The sequence below is a fragment of the Mustela putorius genome, unplaced genomic scaffold (genome assembly GCF_011764305.1).
Source record: "Mustela putorius furo isolate JIRA1106 unplaced genomic scaffold, ASM1176430v1.1 tig00003869_pilon_pilon_pilon, whole genome shotgun sequence".
Lineage (NCBI taxonomy): Eukaryota > Metazoa > Chordata > Mammalia > Carnivora > Mustelidae > Mustela > Mustela putorius.
Window position 1 is genome coordinate 12,568,782 of NW_025422021.1, and position 24,057 is coordinate 12,592,838.

Sequence of the window (24,057 nt, forward strand, 5' to 3'; positions counted from 1 at the left end):
CATACAGTTATAAACAATTCTGCAGTAAACATTGTTACACATCACCCTTGGTATACAGATGTATACCAGATATATGCCTAGGAGGGGAACTGCCGTGCTGTAACTACATGCACATCTCAGTTTTACTAGATACTATTAAGTAATTCTCACTGGAGAGGTATAAGAACTCTTGTGTCCCAGCAATTCTCCTTTGGCAACACACGATGTTGTCACTTTCTAATCTTTGCCAAATGATTGAGCATCTTTTCATATGTCTATCGGTGATTTGATTTTCTCTTTTGTGATCTGCTTGTTCATACCTTTTAAGTTTCATCAGATGATTTGCCACAATACTTTCCTTATACATCTTTGCTGCTAAACTTTTACCTCCCAGGCTAGATGGTTCTCTTTAATCATTGCTCCAGGGCCCGACACAAAGCCCCACATACAAAGAACTCCATTAAGTGATTGTGTATAAACAGCTCTCAGGCCTAAAGCTCACTTCTGAGCACCAAGTTCTCAAGCCTTAATTTACACTGCACTTCGACAGCACTTTCTGAAGTTAGCTGCGAGCTATTGTGTCCACTGAGAGTTAGAAGCTGGCCACTGATCCTCAGTAAATAAGCACTGGTTAATGGATCCATGGGGAAATAGAAATGATTGGAAGTCACGTGGTTTGCCTAATGTCACAGTATGAGTGAGGATCATCACCAAGGACAGAGCTCATCCGGTCCTGTAACTGTAGATCTGACCTTCCTTTTCAACATCTCACAATGCTCCATGGAAGAAGAGAAAAATGCCAGCACAGGACTCACCTGGTAGCAACTTTCCAGTGTGTTTTCCCACTTGAGTCTGGTAGCACAGCCAGCCAGGTTTTTTTGGTAGTAGTTTTCATCTTCTTTTGCCAACTTCTCCGTCGACTTTTTCAGTTTACTGAGGAGCTAAAGGAAAACGTCAGGGCCACATATTCCTTAACACATTTATCAAAGCCCTTGGTAACCCCAGGTAAAGGATTACATGCAACCCAACGATCTGGTTCTCATCTCCCAGCTAAAGTCAGCCGCAGTAACTACAGATGACAAAATCAAAGCTCTTTCTCAGAGAAAAGGCATATCAGAGCTGAAAGGAAACTTAAGGGTCTGTCGATATGATTCCTTCTATTGTTCACATAAGGAAACTGAGGTCCTTCAGTGTGACGTGACGTGTTCATGTTGGTCAAATCAAGGAGGAGGCCAAGTGACAGGTGGGGGAAAGCAAGCGCATCTCGACTGTCATCTACTAATGATTCCTGTACTCTTGTAAGGGCCTGCTTAGCCAGAGAGAGCCATTTTGTTGTTTATGCAGTAAACTTAGATTGACCCTGCCCCCCCAGAGGAACTTCCTTAGAAACAAGTCTGGGAAACCAGTAAAGTATGACTGACCAGCCCCTGATAACAGAGCCCATATACTAGAACGTGTCAGGTCAGGGGGAGGTAACAGAGCCCAGAATACAAGGATGAGTCAAGCCAGGTGGAGACATCCAATCAGGAAAGCACCTCCCTAACCACCAAGAATGTGGGCCCTGCCTTTTGGGCGCCAATTCTGACCAGAGTGATAGGATAGTTCAAATAGGGTGAATTGTAATTCAGTTGGCCACCTGTGTGTGGCCAGGCTCAACCACATGGCCTTTATTCTATAAAAGTTTTGTCTGTGAGACTGGGAGGGGTCACCTCTTTGCAAAAGACGGTCCTGATCGGTCAGTTTGATTATCGATGCTTGGCACAAAATAAAGCTTTGTTTGACCTTCGCTTTGTATCAGTCTCCCTCCTTTGACTATGGACCCAACACTCTCATTTGGTAAATCCTCTGTGCCTCAGCATTTCTTTTCTTCTTCCTCTTTTTCTTCTTAAGGTCTTATTTATTTACTTGTCAGAGAGAGAGAGAAAGAGTGAGCGCACAAGCAGGGGGAGCAGCAGGCAGAGGTAGAGGCAGATTCCTGGCTGAGCAGGGAGCCGATGTGGGACTTGATCCCAGGACCCTGGGATCATGACCTGAGCTGATGGCAGACGTTTAACTGACTGAGCCATCCAGGCATCTCTTGTGCCCCAGCATTTCTTTCGAGGACAGGCAAAGATTGTGCAAGCCCGGAAGTTTAGAACTGGCTCATTGTGAAAAGCCTGAGGCGCAGGCCAACGTCCACTACAAGCTGTGGACTGCTTGCTTGCCAGGTGCTTTCTGCTCATGCTGCTCCCCAGTGATCTGTAGTTCACAAACAGCCCCCTCCTGCCAGCCACCAAAATTGGCCATTCTGATTGTGAAGGCTTCTAGAAAATCAAAGTGATAACAAAACGCTCTGCACCAGGGTCCCTGAAATTGATTCTCAAAATGTTCAGACAAGTAATTTCAAATCTTGGGGAACAAAGGAAATTGTATTACATGAATGGTTCTCCCACTTGAATATGTTTAGGAAGGACCTGAGTGCTTGAAAAATTGCAGATTTTCAGGGTCCCACAGGTGGCAATACTGATCCAGCCATTCTAGAACGGGACTAGGAAATCTGAAGTTCACTACCATCAGGGCGATTCTGATACAAATGGTCCTCAACACACAGGTCAAGGAGCACCAAAGATCCCTCTGGCTTAAGCAATCTAGGAGTTTCAAGGACAGAGACAAAGGTTCTTATAAATGACCTTCTTTAGGCTTAAGGACATTTTGACTAACGTTTTAGTAATGAAGAACATTCATCCAAAGTGGTGAATATTAACACCACTCAATTATTCTGATTGATATGCTAGCCATTCAGCTGTCCCTCAGCTCTGATGTATGACTTACACAGGACACATCTGGTTTTGTATATCAAGTGTAATGAACCGCATTTATCTGTAGAAACATGAGCTTGTGAATTTTAACCTGATAACAGTATTGTGAAAAAGCTGAAAGTGTGCCTTGGATATACTTTGCTAAATCATCATCCTTAGATTCTTACTGAGAATGCTCACATCCCCCAGCAACGAGAAGGAAGTCACTTTTGAGATGACTGCTCACATTCACCAGCCAACACTATCTAGCTATATCAACTAGAAGTTTCCGTTAAACAAATTTACAACAAATAACCCCAAATAGATATAAAAGATGAATGGTAGACTTTCATATTCTTATTTAAGGAAATTCTCAGAAAACTTAATAAAATTTGTCAAATACTGAATGCTTTTTCTTTTCTTTCTCTTGGAACAAACATCTCACTCATTTATTCATCAAACATCTACTGAGTGCCACAATGTGCCATGTGCTAGGCTCTGGGACTAGAAAGTAAACTAGACAGTCTTCCCCTGCTGTCAGAGACCCACAGGGCCAACACTATCCCATGTGATAGATCCCAGAATGATATGAGTATTAGGTATCACTGGGGCACCAAGAGGGGTACCTAAACTAATCTTGGAATTAAAATGACACGTAAGTTGAGCCTTGGTGTACAATGGGTACTCACAGAAATAACTGTGTGAATGAATCTAAAATGGGAGTCATAATTAGCGAGATAAAAGAGCATAACATGATACCGATAAAATTTTTGGAGAGGTTGGAGCATGCTGTTTGAGAGAGAACAACAATAATACTGAAAAGCTTGGCAAAGGTCAAGTCAGGGAGGGTCTTTAGGGCCACATAAAGGAGTTCAGACTTTAGCTGAGGTCACCAGGAAGCCTCTGATGGCCTTTAAAAGGAGAATGATATGTTCATATTCGAGTTTCAGAAAAGTCAGGTGGGCTTGCAGATGAGGAAGAGATAGAAGGAGGCAACACAGAAAGCCAAGAGACCAGTCTGTCAAAGAGCTGCAAGTAGTGGTGATGGTGGTCTGGGAGAGAGCAGTTGGGGTTGGGGGGGAAGCACTAGTAGCAAAATTCAAGAAGTATTTGGGTTAGAAGGTAGAACCATGATATGTTACATGGTAATATTCAAAGATATAGAAAACAGGAATAACAGAACATTTTTGGTAGAGGGAAGTGATGGTTCCAATCTTGGATGTTGAGTTTGAGGTACTAAGAGGCATTTCAGAGACTGGTTGGACTGGAGACATAAATTTGAGTATTATCAGCCTGGATATGGTAGAAGAAGCCTTGAGGGCACATCTATTGAGCACGGGTTATTTAGTGAGTACCCAATTTTGAGACTACTATGTTGGGCACTGGAAATACAATGCCAAATAAAACAGAATGAGTCCCAGGAGAGAAATCATCAGGAAAAGCAATATATAAAGATCAGGCAGAAAGAGAGAAGTCCATAAAGGAGTTTAAGAAAAAGTTACCAGAAAGAAAAACCAAAAGAGTAAGGTGTCGCTGAAGTTAAGAGAATTTTCTAGAAGGAGGACGTCAACAATGCTTAATGCTTCCAAGAAGTTAAGTACGATAAGAGCTGGAAAGTACACATTGGCTTTAGCAACAAGGATGACATGTTTTCCAAGCAGGGACACTCTTCATAGAATGATGGGGAAAGCTTGATTGGTATGGATTGAGGACTGAACGGTAGGTGAGGAAATGGAGACAGAGCACAGACAACCCTTTCAATAAATCTTATCATAGAAAGAAGGAAAGAAGATAAAAATCTGGAGAGGAACAAAAATAGAGGCCTAGCAAGGTGTCTCCTTGACTCTTCCTACTCTCCCAAGATGGGGTGGGGAAGGATATGTTGATTGATGAGAAGCAATTATTAGAGAGGGGTATGTCCAAGATACAGGCAAAAGGAAAACAATCAAGAGAAGCATCTCTGAGAGGCAGGATGGGCTGGGAATCCAAGCACACGATGAAGAGTTGGTCTGTCCCACCACACATTTGACTTTAGTAAGCAGGTGGCTGAGCCGATTTCGATTTACTCTGTTAGGAAGGAGGCAAGATAGTCAGTCACTGAGAGTGGGTAGTGAGGATGGAGATGTGAGAAGAATGGAGATTAGATCAGCTCTACTGAGAACAAGGACTAAGAGGGAAAACAGGAAGAACTGCTGAGCAGGTCAGAGCCCACTCTGTTCAGGTTGGAGATGATGGGCAGTTCTCTGTGAAATGCAGTGAATGAATGCTGCCTTAGGTGTTTAGCCTTAGGGCTGAAAAAAAAAAAGCTACCAGATAAAGAATGAAGATGCTAGTGTTCTTGATATCATGAGAGTCAAGGTCCCATGGTAACAGGATCAGGCAGAGGAGGGCAGAGAAAGACCACAGGCTTCCATCTCCCACGGAAGCTGCTAATGAGGGAAGGAAGAGGAAATCTACCATTTAGCCGCCCAGCGCTTATCTCTTTGTTATTGCTTGACGTCAATAAAGAATAGCTTCTAATGAGGGCTCCCCATGCCTGTGTCAGGCCCTCCTGCTCAGCATTATGGCACACTGTGGTTTGGCCTCCTCAAAAGCCCGCTTCATTATTCAATACTTGTTAATGATCGTTTCAAACTGGGAAGATTGACAGGTGAAGAAATAAGAACGTTGTCAAATCTTGCTAACAATGAGTTTGAGTTATTCATCTAATAGTTTCTTCAGATGAAATGACAGCCTTACTGGCAATGACAATTTTCTTTTTCTTTTAAGAATGTTTTGGGTTGTGGGGGTGCGGCCTGCATTTTCATAGGGAGGCTTCATCTTTTGGGGAAGATACCGACTATTTCAGAGCTTTCCAATTTGGAACCCATACTGTATGAGGTGTGCGAGATAATCTAGCATATCTCCAACATTATTTGTGTTCCTTTCTGCCTAGACAAGCTTACTCTGATTTAACATCCTGAGTTGACACTGGTGCCCACCCATGGACAGTTATGGGCTCTGGAGGGACAGTGGGGATCTTAGAATGTAAGAAGCTGATATGGGCCCTCACAAATGTCTTCCCTTTCAGTGTCCTGAGATGCGTGGCCATCCGCATGTGTCTGGGGAACGGGGATTTGCAGATTTATCATCTAGCTTTAATTAGGTTACACACACAAAATTAACAAGTGTCTCAAAAAGACTTCTGAGATGTAGACTGACATTAGTACTACTGATGTAAGCACAAGAAAAAGCCACAAGAAAATGTCAGAGCTGACACCTTCCCCTGCCACTGGTTATGAGTGTGTCATCACCCACAGGAAAAGGCAAAAACTGGGATGGTCTGATGAAATCTGAAAAGGAGTTAACCAAAAAGTTGAAAATTATCAAGAAATATGAATTTACATTTACTACGGTGAAGGCTGAACCTTGCCCTGGTGTAAATTTTGCCTGGAAGTGTCACTCGGTGATCACGTGAAGACGTCATGATTAGCTAATCACTTAAAATATTATTTCATGCCTCAAGTACTTTTTTGTGTTTTATAATGTTCATAGCACATTAGTATAACATATAAAGTGCTACAGATGGTACACAAATTGGTAAAGTACATGATAATTCATTATATATACATACAGTTTTTACTTACTTGCACTGAGAGATATTTACTAGGGTCCCTATGGAAAAATCTGGAGACCCTTGGTCTAATTTATCATCTGTCAATAATACCTTTTTAAAAATATATGTGGACCAGGGGTGATTTAGAATCCCTCTCAGGCTCTGCCACATATCAGCTCTGCAGAAACCCCACACAGAGCACAAAGTCAGCCAGTTCTCTTGTATTCATAGCTCAGAGTAGAAGATTCAACCCTCTCCAAGCCACATGCACACAGCTGGTCATGACAGGTTACCTTCTGCTTCTCCTTCTTCGTCACAGTTTGCTTGGAGCTTTCTACAAGATGGGAAAGTGCCTCATGCTTCTTGGTACTAACCATTAATTTCTTCTTGGCCTAGAGTCAAAAACATACAAAAAGCAAAAAGGGATGAGAAACTGATATCAAGAGAAAAACTCTTCTGTTCTGGAACAAGTCATGTTCAGGTGCTGGCTTAAACAATTGTGTAATTTTAGTTCTTCGTTTCTGCCCTCACCTCAAAATCTGCTTGGAATATCACAGAGGCTAACATTTTGTGCTGAAACCACTGGATATTTTTCATTATATTGAGTACACTCAAGAGGGTTATGCATTTCTCCAAATCACAAAGGCCCCCAAGCCTCCAAAACATTGTTCGAGCTAGCATCATGAAGGGAATAGCTTTACCATAAGAACATCACAGCAGACATGGAAGACCACCTGTATCATTCTTTTAAATCAACCTGGGCCACAACTGAGGTTGTTTTAAGATGCTCTCTTAAAACTTACAGAAAAAGGGCGATTTTGCATCTGATGCAAAGGCTTCAGAGGTGGGTGTTTGCCTGGCATTTTGTGAAATGGCCTGTACTGGTGTGGGGAGTAGGAGCGCGGGTGGGCTGGGAAGGTAGAAGCACATTCAACATCCTCCTACTCTGTTGGTCCCTCAAACCTCAAAGTGGGTTATCATCGAGGTGGTCAGTTCCTATTCTACACAGTTTCAACCAAGAAGATGATGTTCCAGGGGCACCTGGGTGGCTCAGTGGGTTAAAGCCTCTGCCTTCAACTCAGGTCATGATCCCAGTGTCCTGGGATTGAGCCCCACATCAGGCTCTCTGCTCGGCAGGGAGCCTGCTTCCACCGAGCCCCCCGCCTGCCTTTCTGCCTACTTGTGATCTCTGTCTGACAAATAAATAAATAAATAAAATGTTTTGTTTTGTTTTAAGATTTTCTTTATTTATTTGACAGACAGAGATCACAAGCAGGCAGAGAGGCAGGCAGAGAGAGAGGACAAGGAGGCTCCCTGCTGAGCAGAGAGCCTGATGCGGGGCTCGATCCCAGGACCCTGGGATCATGATCCAAGCTGAAAGCAGAGGCTTTAACCCACGGAGTCACCCAGGCGCCCCAATAAAATGTTTAAAAAAAAAAAAAGATGATGTTCCAGAGATACAATGAGAAGACAGAAATTGTTTTGAGTTGGATTCAGCCTGTTCAGGAACTGGATTGATTGAAAGACTGTTTAACTTTGCACGTCAAAATCACAAGGACTGCAAAACCAGATAATGTAGCAAAAAGTTCAGTTCCCTCTCTCTTTAGGAATTGGAGGCAAAGCCTTCCAAATGTCTCTCAACCTCTGAAACCTTGGCAAAAGGGAATTCAGGAAACAGGATGCTCACTAACCCTCTTTCTCTGCCTCCAGTTAGTCCCATGCCTGCAAAGAAAGGAGAGCATGAGGGAAGAGCTTTGGATCCTTTTAGGCTTCCATTTCTGTCTCCCCAATAGAGTGCACTTCATTACTGACATGCTGCAACACTTCAGTTGTAACTGGAGAGAAAATCATTAGAGCTCAGGAATTTTATGTTCTCTAATTTCTCTGTCACTCTTCATAAAAAAATAAAATCATTTTATTTAGAAAAATTACTTGGTGGAAAATGGGAAATAATAAAAGATGCTTTTTTTTTCTTGAAAGCAATTATGGCTGCTGGGTATAGTTTCTCTCTTTTGGTTCGTTATACTGGAATTTCTGAATTTCTGTGAAAGCTGAATATTTAGAGAATGGATTTTTAAAAACAAATTCTGCTTGGGATGCCTGGTTGGCTCAGTCAGTTAAGCACCTGACTCTTGATCTCAGCTCAGGTCTTGATCTCAGGGTTGTGAGTTCAAGCCCCACACTGGGCTCCACACTAGGCGTGGAACCAACTTAAAATATAAATAAATAAAAATTTAAAAACCAAATTCTGTTTAAGAAATCTCACAAAATCAAGAGCAAAACTAAAACCAAATTACTGGACTCTGATTAAACATTTATTATAAAAGTGATTCTCATGAGCATTCTTTTACCAATACTACTAGTGGGTATAGAAATTCATTTATCTCAAACATTTCTTTTTTTTAAGATTCTATTTTTTTTTTATTTGACAGGGAGAAAGACAGTGAGAGAGGGAACACAAGTAGGGAGAGTGGGAAAAGGGAAAACAGGCTTCCCACTGAGCAGGGAACCCAATATGGGGCTCGATCCCAGGACCCTGGGATCATGACCTGAGCCTAAGGCAGACACTGAATGAATGAGCCACCCAGGCGCCCCTCAAACATTTCCTATTAATTTCTTTGGTCTTATGGAATCTTTGATTTCAGCAGGAGCTTCAAAGGCAACAGTGAGGACTGAGTTGAGCTCCCTATTTTTGAGGGATCTCTCTGGTTATTTGCTGCTAGCAGCTGTCTACCGGGGAAAGTTCTCTTTGGGTACGGATACTCTGAAGATGAAAAGGGAGTTCAGCTTTTGGACCACAAGTTCTCTCAAAGTGGATCCCTGGGTTTTCTTAACAGATTTCCTCTCCACTGGTTTCTAGTTCTTTCAACTTGAATTCCTCCTAAACTGGATTGTTCTAGAATTATCTTCTCTACATATATATGGGTTCCATCTGTTATTCTCTCTGCGTAAGAACTTGCATTGATGTGCTCTAAATTCTCACACCAGATCATAATTCTTCTCCCTAGAATTCATTTACTGTTTCCTGCACATATGTTATCTAGCCAACTACATTTTAAATTACTTACAAATAGGAATCATGCCCTAGCAGAGTGTGGAATACAGGAAGTGGACCATATACATCTGTGGAATCAATATATGTATTCCCCCCTACATATGGCTATTCACCCCTCACAGTACTCCTCTCACTAGTGAGACAGAGATCATGAATGCCCTCCCACAAATGATATATCCAAAACTCAGAGTGTATTTGTCACTTACCTTAAGCTACAGATTATACAGAGAGGCAGTCAGTGTAGTGGGATGGGTAAGAGCCATGACTCTGGAACCCAACAATGTAACAATTCTCGGTTCAACAATTAACCGGCTTTAGGAAGATTATTTACCTCCCTATGTCTCAGTTTCCCCACCCATCTGTCAAACAGGATATACCACATTGGTTTGGTTTTGCGGGGGAGGGGGTGCGTGTGTGTGTGTGTTGCAGTGACTGAATATAGAAATATATAGCATTTGGCACACGATAAATGTTATGTTAGCTATAACTAGTAAACATATTTTGAGCCTTGGTCTTCTATTGATTTAGTTGAAAGATATATCTATAGAATAATTCAGGTGAGGAAACATTTTTCTCTTCGGTTAGCACCTAGAAATACTAACACAAAAACACAGAATCACATTCGTACAAAAGCAGAAAGGTTCAGTCCTAAAAACTGAGTTTACATAAAAGACATTCATTTGAATACTTGCCTTGATTTGTTGATTCCAGTTGCCAATGACAAGATTTGCTGCCTTTTCAACTTCGTTATCAAGCTGCGAACAGAAAAAAAGAAAAATGACTTTTTTTTTTCAGTCTTTCTGTTGATTCATGGTGCTGGCTTATGAATTCTGGCATATTCACTATCACTACCCATTGGAATTTCAGGATCCTACAGTGGACATGTATCCTGAGAAGAGCAGCTGAACTATCTTTTCCCCATGTCAAAATCTCTTGACAGGATTTAGCTTGAATGTATTTGGTAAAAATAACTATTTCTGCATATAAACTAAGTAACTACACAAAAAATTGTAAAAACACCAGTGCATGTGATCTGCCCGGAGCGGGTCTTGGATAGTTTGGTGTCCCTTTCTGTCCCAGCACATCTTTAGCTCAGCATCATTCCATGTGGTCCAAACTTTAGCACGTCGACAATCCCTAACAGTCCTGGTAGTGCTAATTTTACCAAGTGTCTCATTGCCCCCGAAATGAACACTGTTGCAATTTCAAAGATATTGAATTCTTAATCATAATTAACTTTTCTTCTGCCCTTGAACAGCCAAAGGGATGGTAACAGTAATGATCCAAATGCGTCTAGACAACAACCCAAGGAGAACAGATTTAACTAAGGGGAAGACTTCTTTTTCTTGGACCATAGATGTTTCTTCCCAAGCCCACAGATCAGCCATGACTCAATCGCACTGAGATCTAACAATGCTGTTCTTTTATTTAGTTCAGCTCATTAAATTTGGAATACAATTTATTGTAACAAATACAATGAAAATAATTTCGTGCATGATGTCACTTTTGACTATGTGAAATATGGAACTAGTTCACTTTAAAAATAATTTTCATCCCCCTCCCCTTTTTTTTAACTAGGGTCCACACCCAGTGTGGGGCTTGAACTCATGACGATGAGATCAGGAGTCCCATGCTCTACCAACTAAGCTAGCCAGGCACCCTGAAGAAAAGAATTCTCATCTTTTATCTTCTGTGACTGAGTGGGTTGGGGTGGTAGGGGTGCAGTGGGGAGGGGCAATGCTGAATAAAGGCTATGAAATCAGACCAGGGATCATGCTGTTAATTATCCAAAGCACTAAGATAATGATCGAGTCACTGTGCCTAATTTATGGTAAGTACTAAAGAAATGCTAGTGATTATCATATTATTATGGGGTATGAAAATATTTTGTAATTAATGAAATATAGACTGGTGTTTGGTTTTTATTAAGTTGGTTTGCAAAGGTAGAAGATTATATTGCTTAGTGATGATCATTTTTGTGTAAATTTCCCGCATTACCCCAGCCCTCAGTAGAACCTCCACTGTGATAAAAACACATATACGTCCACACAAACATCAATTCCATTTCCTGACTCAGTTTAATGAATTTGAATAAAAATGCTTTGTATCATTTCTCTTCCATCAGGTTTTTATAGATCCCCCATCTTACTAACTTACTACCTTTAGGACCTCCTTTATCTGGCTGTGGTCATTTGAACCCACCCCTAGCCACCACCGCTTCCTTTCACAAGGGCCACCAATGACTGTCTCTGAACTTCTAACTTGCACCTGGCCTTGAACCAATTCTGATCATGACCTCACCCTTATCAGAGTTGAGCAGCATTTATTAAACACCCCTTTATGTCGCCTGAAAATAGATTTTAAAGTGCTTAATGACTGTATGATACACAAAGAAAAAGAAGCACAGATTTCCTTCCTTTCTGGAAGGAAAAGGATACAGGAAGACCAGAGAATATGCTAGACAAGAGGACCAGGTGCTCCTGAAAGAATATAGGTTTTTTTTTTTCCTTTTTCCAATTTTAAGAGTATTTGAGGACTCTATTATTGCCTTTACCCAATCCCAAACTGTTAAGCACACACACAAAAAATCTTTTTAAGAATTGTGTTTATAATTCTTCTGTTTACAGAAGGAATATCTAGTCATTGAAATACAATATAAAATATAAAATAAATATAAAATATATAAATAAATATATAAAATATATAAATATAAAATACAATATAAAAATATAAAAATTATGAGATAAAAATAACCTCAAACACCACTATCTAGAAATAATTCTTACTAACATTTTTGGGAGGTTCCTTCAGATTTTTTTTTCTATTCATATATACATATTTTACTTTACAAAATTGAGATCATTTTTATTTCACACTATATAGTGAAAAGATTTCCATGTCATTCATTTTTTTCTGTAATAAGATTTTAATGGTTGCATAATATTCCATTGCTTGAATTTACCATAATTTATTTTTGGATGATGAAGAGGTTTCTAGTTTTTCACTATGACAAACAATGCTTTAGCAAACACCTTTGTACATAGATCTTGAGCTCTTGTTTCTTTTAATGACAGATGCCTGAAAGCTAGCATCATTTTCGATCACCTTTCATTTCTCGGATCAAAGACAGAAATCCTGCTTTAAGAGAGATTTGACTCACTGATTTTCTCTTCTTTTCATGTATACTCAGGACTTGATGAGTTGGTTTTATTGCTTCCAACTCAATTGCTTTGCCAAGTTTTCTAGAAATAGAACATAAAAGACACACAAGCATAGTATTAGGATTTATATCTACTTTCCAAATTGTTTTCTGGGGAAATAAAACGGTGTGTTCCAGTCTGCCTATTCAGGGCAAGTTTGAAGCAGGATCTTCATGGCATGCCCACTTTAAGTTTTTATGCTTCCCCCTGGGGTTGGGGTAAGTGGTGGAGAGGGGAGTGGGAGTGGGAAGCGGGGAGTAGGGGGAACACCACTCACTGATGCAGGTCTGCCGCTGATTTCATGCCCTCTGAGACCCAGGTCCAGGCACTGACGAGACAGCTGGGGGCAAAACAGGAGGGCACAAGAGTGGGTGTCATGTTCCCGGTAAAGTCTGAGCAATACAGCCTCACGTCTGATTCATTCAACAACTGCTCTCATTTTCCTAATCTTATTTCACTGTGTCCATGGGATTTAATTCTGCCAATTTATTGATTTGCACTGTAATCATTACATAGACAGCCTTTTCTCCGTCATTTTCCATTTCAATTTTCATCTTCCATTTCACGTCTGTAGAAAATCAGGGACATAAAGTAGCCAAGGGTGAGCAGGCATTTAGAACAGGCGGGAGATTGTGGGCTGGGTAGGGGGAGAGAGGCCTCAAGACCACCTTTTCAGGATCCTCATTTCACCAGTGGGCACACCGAGCTAGGCTCAGAAAAGTTAAATGGCATAGGACCCAAGAGCCCTGGGACGTCCCCCATGCTGCTCTTGGGTTTGGGGTCCAGCTACTGCTCCCTGCTGGTTTTTAAGACCACAGCTCAGACATTTTGTCGTCTTACAAGCAGTGTCTCCATTTAGCAAAAGGAGAGCACTGCCCTCCCCCTCATGGCACATGGTGGGGGTTAAGAAGTGTGATGCTATTTTTTCCCACAGAAAGGGGAGAGCTCACCGCAGCCCATATCACTGGCCTTCAGAAGTCAGAAGGATAAGCTCAATTGGATCCATAAACCTCAGGGACAGAAGTGTGTGTAGACTCTGCTGGAGGGGTGGGGACAGATATGTGCCCCTGCTGAAATCAGGATGGTGCAATGTTTTGCCTCCAAGTGACTTGGGCTGCACCCTATAGTCAGAGAATTACATAGCTAGACCAGAGGATGCTAGATTTTCTGCATATCCAAAGCCAGGCATAAAGCCAGAGACTAGAGACTACTTAGTATAGACTTCCAGTTATAGAAAATTGCAAAAAAGCCCCAAATGAATCTGTATCAATAATAAGTAGATCAGTGGTCGCTTAGGTGGGGAAAGGACAGCAAACAGGTATGAAGAATCTTTTGATGTGATGAAAATGTCTATGTTTCTATTTTAGTGGGGCTACATCTATAGTATACACCTACATACACTAGATACATATATAGTATACACCTATAGACACTATATACAGATATAGTATATGCCTATCAGAATCGATCAAACCATATACTTAAGGAGGGCGCTTTTTGTTCCATGTAAATTAAATTTCCATGGAGTTGATTTTTTTTTTTTTTAAGATTTTACTTATTTAGTTGACAAAAAGAGACACAGTGAGAGAGGGAACACAAGCAGGGGGAGTGGAAGAGGGAGAAGCAGGCTTCCCACCAAGTGGGGAGCCCCATGTGGGCCTTGATCTCAGGACCCTGGGATCATGACCCGAGCCAAAAGCAGATGCTTGACTGACTGAGCCACCCAGGTATCCCAGAGTTGATTTTTTAAACAGGAACTCAGACACCCTTTGGAAAAGAGAATCTGACATTTGCTCCTCAGAGGAACTGAGCAGCAGAGCTGGAAGCCTAGAACTTCAGCCTCAGAGGGGTCTCTGTTTCCTATGTGACCTTAGAAAGATCACATGAGTTCTCCGACCCTCAGGTAATTGGTCTCTTAAAATAGAAATAATTCAGGTTACCTACACAACACAGATTTGGGGTATAGGTAATAGTCTGGTTAATGTTTATTATTAAATATCATTGTGCTAATCTTCGTTAACTGAACATTCTGGACATGCCAACTCTCTGGGAGCATCTACGCCAGATGCTGGGATTTCAATACATAAGACCCATACCGCCGCACCCTTAGCCCTCTCATTCCTTAGGGTGTAATTAGACTCAAAGTCATAATGAACTCCATGCCAGATATTAAACACACTACTTGTATTATCTCATTTAATCCTCACAGCAATTATATGAGATAGGTTCTATTTGCATTTTAAATACACACTGAGAGGTAAAATAAATTGCCCTGATTCACCCACCTGATAAAGGGTAGAGGTAGAATTTAAATCTGGGCAGTGTCAATAAAGTCTATACTCAACCATTTGGCCATACCGGCTGCTTCACAGTCTACTAAAATACTCTCCTAAAAGTCAAGCTCAAAGCCAAACAGTCACAAAGCCATTATTTGCTTTTACAGAGGATGCCTTCTAAGAAGAAAGATTGTGAGCTCCAGAAGGCTTCTTTCTGTCCCTCTCTCTCTCACCGTCCAAGAGGTCTTTGCCGTGCACCTACCAGCTAGGGGTGACATCTGCAAGCATTGGTCAAGAATCTTGGTAACCAATTATCATTAATGGACCATTTTTATAATCTCTTTTAGAATATCCAGTATCTTTCCTCTCTCCCCCAAAAGAAAAAAATCAACTTTATTCCAAAACAGATTAAGGAAAATGCAAACCACCAGTTTTTCAGGACCCAACGAACTAATCTCCACATACAAGATCTCATATAATCTACACCTCCCCCGTCCAGACTTGCACACCCATGCACCAGGCAACTCATATCAGTACTCCATCTAACTTAGGAGGAAATCAAGGCACAGGGAGGCCAGGTTACTTGTCGGAGGTCATGGAGTCGAGATAAAGCGGGATTCACTCTCCTTGACTCCAAGACCTTCCAACTTAACGGCACTCCTTCCAAAGGAACATATCATCACTGAGGCTTCTTATGAATATGGGCTTACGAATCACAAGGACACCGGATTAGCCCAGTTCTGACACTTATTATCTGTGTCACTGGGGCAAGTTTCTTAAAACTCTCCAAGCCTCAAGACCTGGTCTGTAACTGGGACAATAATAAGACTTGCTAAGGGTTGTTGAGAGGCTTAAAGGGGAGTATCTGTGAAGTACTTAACGCCATGCCTGGCACACAGTAAGTGCCCAAGAAATCATAAGCCAGGCTGAACGCTGCGCACCTGTCACATTTCTAAGAGGAAGCTGGCCTCGAACATATGTCACTTATTACAACTCTTATGAATGATTTTACCTTACCTGTTTCATATACTTACTTTTTTTTCGTGCTCTGTAATGTTTTGCTTAGTTTGATTACCAGTTTCTGAAGTCCTTTGGCATAGTTAATCTCCAAGTTTGCCCTGTTAGCAAAGGGATAGTTGGTAGATTGGATGTTCTGACCAGATATCAAACACATACACACACACACACACACACACGTGTGAAGGAGAGCTCAGGCTGACAATGCAATGTCTACACAAGGAAGAGATGATGTGTTTACTCTAAGGATCCCCTTCAGTCCTTAGGTGAAATCCTTAAGGATCTCCTAGAAGAGCCCACAAAGGGGGAGTTTTTTTATTTAAACTTCTTGCATACCAGTGTTATGGACTGAATTGTATGCCCTTCCCATCTTGCCACGATGTTAAAACCCTAACCCCAGATCACATGAATGTGGCCTTATTTGGAAATAGGGATTTTTCAGATGGCCAAACTAAGATGAGGTCATTGGAATGGGCCCAGATCCAATATGGCCATGTCCTTATAAGAAGAGGAAATTTGGACATAGAAAGAGACACACACACAGGGAGAATGCCATGCGGAAGTGAAGACAAGACACTGGGGTGATGCCTCTACAAGCCAAGGAGTCCCAAAGATGGGCAGCAAACCACCAGAGGCCAGAGAGCAGCATAGACCAGATTCTTCCTCACGCACTTAGAAGGAACCGACCCAGGTGAAACTTGATCCCAGACGTCTGGCCTCCAGAACTATGAGATGCTACATCGCTGTTTTTTAAGACACCCAGTCTGCGGTACCTTGTTATGTCAGCCCTAGCCAACCAATTTATGGAGTCAGGAACAGAAGACTTTCCTGCTTGCTCTGGGACATTAACACCATCAGATTAGCTCTGGATTATAATAGTGGGCAATAAAGTGATAAATTATGATGAAGCTAACCAAGAAGTAGCTTTCTTTGTTTTGTTTTGTTTTGTTTCTCACTGCCCTTGATCAGGTCTTTATTTAAAATTAGCTGTCCAAAATGGCTCAATATTTACACAAGAAATACAAGTAGGTTTATGCGCGAGCTTCCTGTCTTGATGGTGGTTTTTCTTTTCTGTGGGCTTCTCAGCTGTTGCTTTGTCACTGCAATCTTTGCAACCTTTTCCCCACCAAAGCCTTCTTCTGCTCCTTAAAACCAACAGCCTCCTTCCTTTCTTCCCTACCACAGGCTTCCCTACCACAGGACCCCCTTCTATTCTGATTTGGCTTCTAGCACCGCTGCCACCTGACCCATTCAGAGTTTGTGACGCCTGGCCTGGCGAGAATGGTGTTGGGGCACATGGTCTTTGCATATGGGTTTAGCATCAACAGAATTCTCAGGGTCTTCAGCGGATTCTTCTTCAGGACTCTGTGATGCATCTTCTTCCATAGTGCTTGGAGGGCTTTTGGATCTCTGGGCTTTTCAAGGTTCTGCTAAGATGTGTATCAAGCTTCTTGAGCATGGGAAGGTGACAGTTCCTCTTGAGGGAGAGAGCCTTATGCCAAGTGTCATCCAGATCATCCAGCTCGAGGAAATCGCTTTCAGTACAAATGTGGAAACATCCCCCATGTCCACCAGGATTAAGTTCCAAAATGTTCAGTTTGCTTACATTAAGTAGAGTAATTCCAGGGATGTTTCCACTGTTGTCCTCATTATAGATGACGGGAGGTCCCCCATGTTGGATATGATGATGGTTTCTCATTTTGCCATTTCCAGCTCTCATTTGTTGAGATACACAGATCTTTGTTTTTGTTTGTTTGTTTTAAGGTTTTATTTATTTGACAGAGGGAGATCACGAGTGGGCAAAGAAGCAGTCAGAGAGAGAGGGGGAAGCAGGTTCCCCACTGAGCAGAGAACCCGATGTGGGGCTTGATCCCAGGGCCCTGAGATCATGACCCGAGCTAAAGGCAGAGGCTTTAACCCACTGAGCCACCCAGGTGCCCCACACAGATCTTTGTTTTTAATAGCATTCCAGGTCTTAAGTTTCTGAAGAAGCAAAAGGTCTCCTTGGTCTTTTTGTAGCCTTAGACTTTATTTTCAGCCGCCAAAGGGAGTTTAGGAACTTCCTCAAGATGGTGACTTTTAGCCATGAGCAATTCTGGTAAGACCAAGGCACCCACGCAGAGGAGATGGCATATTGCCTCCAGGTTTGTTCACTCTGCGGTACCGAGGGCTCCAGGCTTTAGGCGGTGCAAACAGAAGGACCCTGCGACGCATATTTCCAAAAGCACCACAGCTGTAATAGTTGAGTCCAACTGCCTCCAACTCTGGGCATCCAAGCCACAGCTCTGCCAGTGCCCCAAGACTCAGTCCTCGTTCGATGATCTACTCATTCCCTAACAGCGTAGGGCATCTGTCGTTTTGGCGCTGGTTGGCGCAAACTAAATTCATTCTATCTAAGGGAATGGGAGACTTGACCACAGCAGGCAAACTGACATTTTTGCCAGATGACTCCCCCTTTTCAGAGTACACTGATGCCACTGGACGAGCACAGATCATGGCAGGGAGAGGAGAGCAAGAGGAGACATGCTCCCCTCAACCCAGCGACTCCTACACGAGAAGCAAGAAGGAGCTTCCCAATGGAAAAGGACAGAAGTGGACAAAACCAGATTTAGAAAATGGATTTCTGTTACTTTGTGTGCAGGACAAGACTCAGTAGGGAATCTGGGCATGTCTCCAAAAGCAAACTCCTTGGTTCTTTTGAATAGATTGAATCACCGTTATCTTAAACTGATTTTACTGTGTCCTACTTACAGGCTCATCTATAGATAAAATAACAACATACTCTTATTCATCTTCTCATTTTCACTGAAGATAATAAAAGTGTAGGAAATTAAGTTCGATCTGTATTGTTTTCTTTCTTAACTAGGACCAGAACGGGCTTGTTTATTGTGTTGTTGTTGCATATATTTTAGCCTTTGAATTCTATTTTTATTATAACATATCTTTAGAATTATTTATGACCTCACTTCATTTGAAAAACAATCCCAGAACTCCCTAGTCACTAAACTTAATACCTGTATTTTTTTCAGAGCAGTGAATTTGGACTCAGTGTTATGGACAAAACAGAGAATGATCGCTCTATTTTATGAAATGGAATCCAGAGGTTATTGGCCTATGCTAAATTTCTATTCAGCTTTCCCTCTTAGTATAGCTGTATTCTAAGTTATTTTTGCCACGTTTTGCAGGAAAGAAGGCCACTGTAGGATGCATGTTAAGACCTAGGTGCAGAAAACAACATTTGGAGTCAGAACTTGCCCAAGGATAAGGAATGGCAATGGCAAATATTTTAAAATAATGAAGCTATTTCATTGCATTAAAAAAAAATTTCTGCACTCTAGGAATATGTTCCAGTTGATGGAGAGAGAGAATGCTGGTCAGCAGCAAGCTGGGAGTGAACATCACCTTGATGGACCTAGACGCTCTAGGAGCCCAAACCCCAGCTTCCGAATGGCCTTAGGCACTGCTAAAAGGGAATAAACAGACCTACCTCAAGAGGTGTTACGGTGATTAAAATGTACAAATGACCCAAGCCTAAGAAGAGCTGGACAGCAAGATGGATTGCTGGATTGACCTGCATAATCTGACACCTGGCTCCTCTCTGATATCCCCTCCCACCAGTCATCCCATGCTCCTGCTTAGTGACCAAATGCAATCCTGCCTTAGGGCCTTTGCACATGCTGTGGCTGGGTAGTTCTTCTGCTACATAACCACATGGCATCTCCTTCAAGTAAACCCCAAACAGCACTACCTCAGAAGCTACCCCCCTACAGCTGTATCTACGTCCTAGAAGGTAGCACTATCTTATCAGGTGTTTACTGTGTATTTCTAGGAACAAGTCTATGAACAGACCTAGAATGTAAGTTCCTCAAGGGCCAGAATTTGCTTTGTTCGCTGCTATAGCTCTAGACCTATAACAGTGCCAGGCACGTAATAGGTACTCAGTACATATGTCTTGAATGAATAAATCACTGAATGGACTTCCCATCAGATCTTGGTTGGAATTTTTAACTGGTCTCTGCTATATTTTTCTTGTTTCCCACCTTCAAAAAGCTTAAACTCTTTAGATGCATTCCTGTCCTGATGCATTGCTCAGCCCTAACGTCAAAATACACTGCTTTCTAGCCCTTATGGCAGCGAGACGCAAACCCTAGTCCTAGCCTGGAGGGCTTTTGAGGACTTTCTTTTCCAGCATTCCACTCTGACTTGGAAGCAGCACAGAAAGCATGAAATCCAGTGAAGCATGCATACTGCTCAGCTCAGTGCTGGGCACCCAACAAATTCTTACTAAATCGCAATTTTTCTAATCTGATTATTATGTACCCCAAGGATCTCTAAACATTCAGAACACCCCCAAAATATACAGAGATAGGAGGTACGGGGGAAAGAATCCACAATTTGCTTATCCATCGGCTCCAGAACAATTCAGAATGGCTTCTAACAGGACAGGCATAGGATTTTCCTCTGAATTCGGTTTCACTTTCAGAATGTTCTGGTAGGCTGTACAAGGAGTCCCAGAGGCCAAGCAGAAATAAAGAGGACAATTGCCAGAAGGAAGTGCTGCTTTCCTTTAAACTGTTGACTTAATCAGATTCACCTGGGGGAAAAAGTTGGGCTCTGGTGTCCAGAAAGGAGGAGGGTCCTGCTGGCTTTGAGGCAATCGCTCATTTCTGTGTTGAGCCCAGTCACCTTTGCTCCACAGTCCTAGTACTTCTGTGGGCCTTCTCTTGAGTGCCGTAGGAAACCAGCCTACAGAGTTTCAATTAATTAATTGATTTCTAAGATACTTGTGTGTAAAGAGAAACGCTGCATATGCAAAGGCGTTGTCATCCTTTGTGACATGTGGCTGATGCTCGACCTGTGCTCTGTCTGCACATGAAAGATGACATCCGGGAAGGCTGGGTGGCTCGGTTAAGCCACTGCCTTTGTCTCAGGTCATGATTCCAGGGTCCTGGGATCGAGTCCCGCATTGGGCTCCTTGCTCGGCAGGGAGCCTGCTTCTCTCTCCACCTCTACCTGCCACTTTGCCTGCCTGTGCGCTTGAACTCTCTCTCTCTCTTTCTCTCTGACAAATAAATAAATAAATAAATAAAATCTTTTTTAAAAAATTAAAAAAAAAAAAAAAGAAAGATGACATCCAACATTTCTTGGGCACTTAACAACATGCCAGGCACCATTCTGAGTGTTTTAGGTGTATTTCCTCATTTAATCCATGGTAACTCCCTTCAGGTAGGCACACGTACTCTACCCATTTATCGGAGGGGAACACCAATGCACAGCCTAGTCTGTTAACTTGTCTGAGTTCACACAGGAAGAAGGGACAGAGCTGGGACACAAACCGGGCAGTCTGGCTCGAGAAAGCACCTGCTTGGTTACTCCAGTTTCCTGCTTCTGAAACGGTGGGGAAGAGGCTGGAGATGGAGAATTGCAGAGGAAGACAAAGGTAAGTACTTTTTAAAAAACAGACACCACCTCTCACTTCACCTTTGCCGTCAGTGTTCTGAATCACCGTGGCTTCTGGTGGCTAAGCAGCCAGAGAAAGGATTCCCAGAAGCCTCAGCACAGACAAATGAGCTTGGCCTGGCCTCTTCTGAAAGCGGCGCTGTGATCCTAACCTATGTTCCCAGATGTGAAGGAGGCAGTTCCCTGCCTTAAGCAGGTCCTAGGTTATGTTCCTAGATCTGGAGAGCAGAAAGGAGGGAGCTATGATATCAGCTGTCCCCAGCGTAGCTCTCTGAAACCAGGCAGAGGTGGACACGGCCTCTCAGAACAGCACTACACGGTGTCCCTGCCTCTCCACCTGCAGCAGGATGGTGACCCTATAACATTTTAGACCCGGCATTTAAATTCATCAAGCAAAGCAGGTTGCAAACATCTGCTCTTGCATTTTAAACCCTAATGACCATTTCAGACTCCTCAGCAGCTCACCCTGCCAGTCCGAAGGAAATGCAATGCCAGTGGGGTCAGAAGGATGGGTGTGGGTACAAGAGGAGTGTAACACTCCGAGCTCTCTTTCTGGTGACCCTGTCTACTCAAGGAAAGGTTCCTCGGCTCTGGCAGCCCACGGCCTGTATCTTAACAGGGGTTGATGGGTAAATTCCTCCTCAGAGAAAATTGCTCTAAGAAGCCATGGCAAGCAGAGAGACAGCTTTTACTTTTACAAGTCAGATCATTTATACACTGAAACAGACACTGCCGTGGGCTCGTCTGCGCTGATGGTCTAATTGTGTGTGTGTGTGTGTGTGTGTGTGTGTCTGTATCTCCTTTGAGAATTCCTGCTAAACAGAAATGAACTGACAGCAGGGTTTTCCCAAGGCAAAGATGGCAATGTGCAGCCTTGGGAAAGATGCCTTGGGAAAGCCAAGGCAAAGATGGCAATGTGTCCATTGGTTTCTTCTCAGTCCTCGAAGGGAGCTGCTTTCATCATGGCTCCTGGCACGAAAAGGGAGTTAAGAGAGCAGAGTGAACCTGAGACAGAGAATTTCATTACCTCATTAAAATAATCAGAAACAAGCTTGTTAAAAACACGGTGCTTAATGTTCTAGCCCTATAGTTGAGATTTCTTCTCCAAGCAGTTGTCTTGGCACATATGAAATTGATGATGTATATATATGTACTTCAATGGGTAACTCAGACTCACAACTTTCCAGTGAGCCTCAAAGATCCTGAACCAGGAAAATGGCATGCATTGAGTTTTAATCCATTTATATTCTCATAATTTCCTCTCAGCACGTGGAGGCAGGTCAATAAATTTTCATTAGTAATAATGAAGACCAACCAGTAAGACAAAGACCAACATTTGTCTTGGATTTTAAAATAAATGACACTTCTGAAAGAAAGGAGAGAGGAAAAATATATGGCATCAGATTCCATATGTTAGAGCACAAATTAAACTTTAAGAATAGAAGTGACCATGTCATCCATTTTAGTGTATCCTTTTCTATTAAAATTAAGATGATCAAAAGTGATTTTTAAAAAAAGAAAGAAAAGAGGGGTGCCTGGGTGGCTCAGTGGTTAAGCCTCTGCCTTCGGCTCGGGTCATGATCTCAGGGTCCTGGGATCGAGTCCCGCGTAGGGCTCTCTGCTCAACGGAGGGCCTGCTTCCTTCCCTCTCTCTCTCTCTCTCTCTCTCTGCCTACTTGTGATCTCTGTCAAATAAATAAATAAAATCTTCTTTAAAAAAAAAAAAAAAAGAAAGAAAAGAAAAAGACTGTAGCTGGCTCTTGTGTCTAGGAGAGACTAATTAAACTTGAACCAAAGCTTTCTCAAGCTTGGGAACAGCAGGTGACAGAGCCATCCCTTCATTTTGAGTTAAGAAGGCATTTTAGTAATCTGAAATCTTTGTTCATAAACACCCCTATTCCTTGTTGCCTATTTTCTACCAGCAGTAGCTTCCAGCTTGGGGGCTGGTGTGCTGGCCTTGTCCCCAAGCCTTAGCAGTCTGCCTCTTAAAAGACAGTCACAAGCCTGTCTTACTAATAGGCTATCTTTAAAAGTCAGTTATTTAGAGGACATTTAAAGGACATTTTTACATAGAAGCTCTGTTACTCAAGCAGCTGGGCTCTTTGGCTAGCCCACAACTCCCACTTCATCAGTATTGACTGCCTTAATTCTGCCTGCTAAGAACAGTATGAGAAGCTGAAATGGGAGAGCCAGACTCGGGACACCCACTCAGTTCCCACCCACTCCCAGCCCAGGGAGCGGGTGACAGCTGCCCTAGCTCTAGACTTCACATTCTCCCTGCCTGGTCATTCTGGAACGAAGTGAGGTCCATGGAGTCAGGTGGAAGTGTTGTCATGGGGGAAGGCAGGTATAATGGACAAAAAGGGCACTATTCAAAACTTTTTAGCTGGAAAACAAAGTTTTATACAGAATCTCACCATCTCATAGAAATGTTATATTCTGGATATAACGGGAGTGATTGTGACAAGGGAGCTGAGCCCTCCACATCTAACTTCTGCTTACTCCCTGAAGGGGTCCCTGAGGACTCCCATACACCTCTGTCTTACCAGGTTTAAAAGCTACTGGGCTTGGGACGCCTGGGTGGCTCAGTGGGTTAAGCATCTGCCTTTGGCTCAGGTCATGATCTCAGGATCCTGGGATCAAGCCCTGCATCAGGCACCCTGCTCATCAAGGAGCCTGCTACTCCCTCTCCCCCTCT

At 42.5% G+C, this 24,057-nt stretch overlaps 1 protein-coding gene and 1 pseudogene across 1 annotated transcript in view; both read right to left on the bottom strand.

Annotated features, from left to right (window-relative positions):
- The window catches only part of NOSTRIN (nitric oxide synthase trafficking), a 57,572-nt gene that overhangs the window by 18,701 nt on the left and 14,814 nt on the right, over positions 1-24,057 (bottom strand). Inside the window, exons 3-8 of the mRNA XM_004744010.3 lie at positions 15,917-16,000; positions 12,884-12,946; positions 12,567-12,648; positions 10,099-10,161; positions 6,645-6,743; positions 795-920 (exon numbers count right to left, since the gene is read on the bottom strand). Coding sequence (XP_004744067.2) covers positions 795-920; positions 6,645-6,743; positions 10,099-10,161; positions 12,567-12,648; positions 12,884-12,946; positions 15,917-16,000 — 517 coding nt within the window. The remainder of the gene's footprint in view (positions 1-794; positions 921-6,644; positions 6,744-10,098; positions 10,162-12,566; positions 12,649-12,883; positions 12,947-15,916; positions 16,001-24,057) is intronic.
- LOC101689856 lies at positions 16,012-20,860 on the bottom strand (annotated as a pseudogene).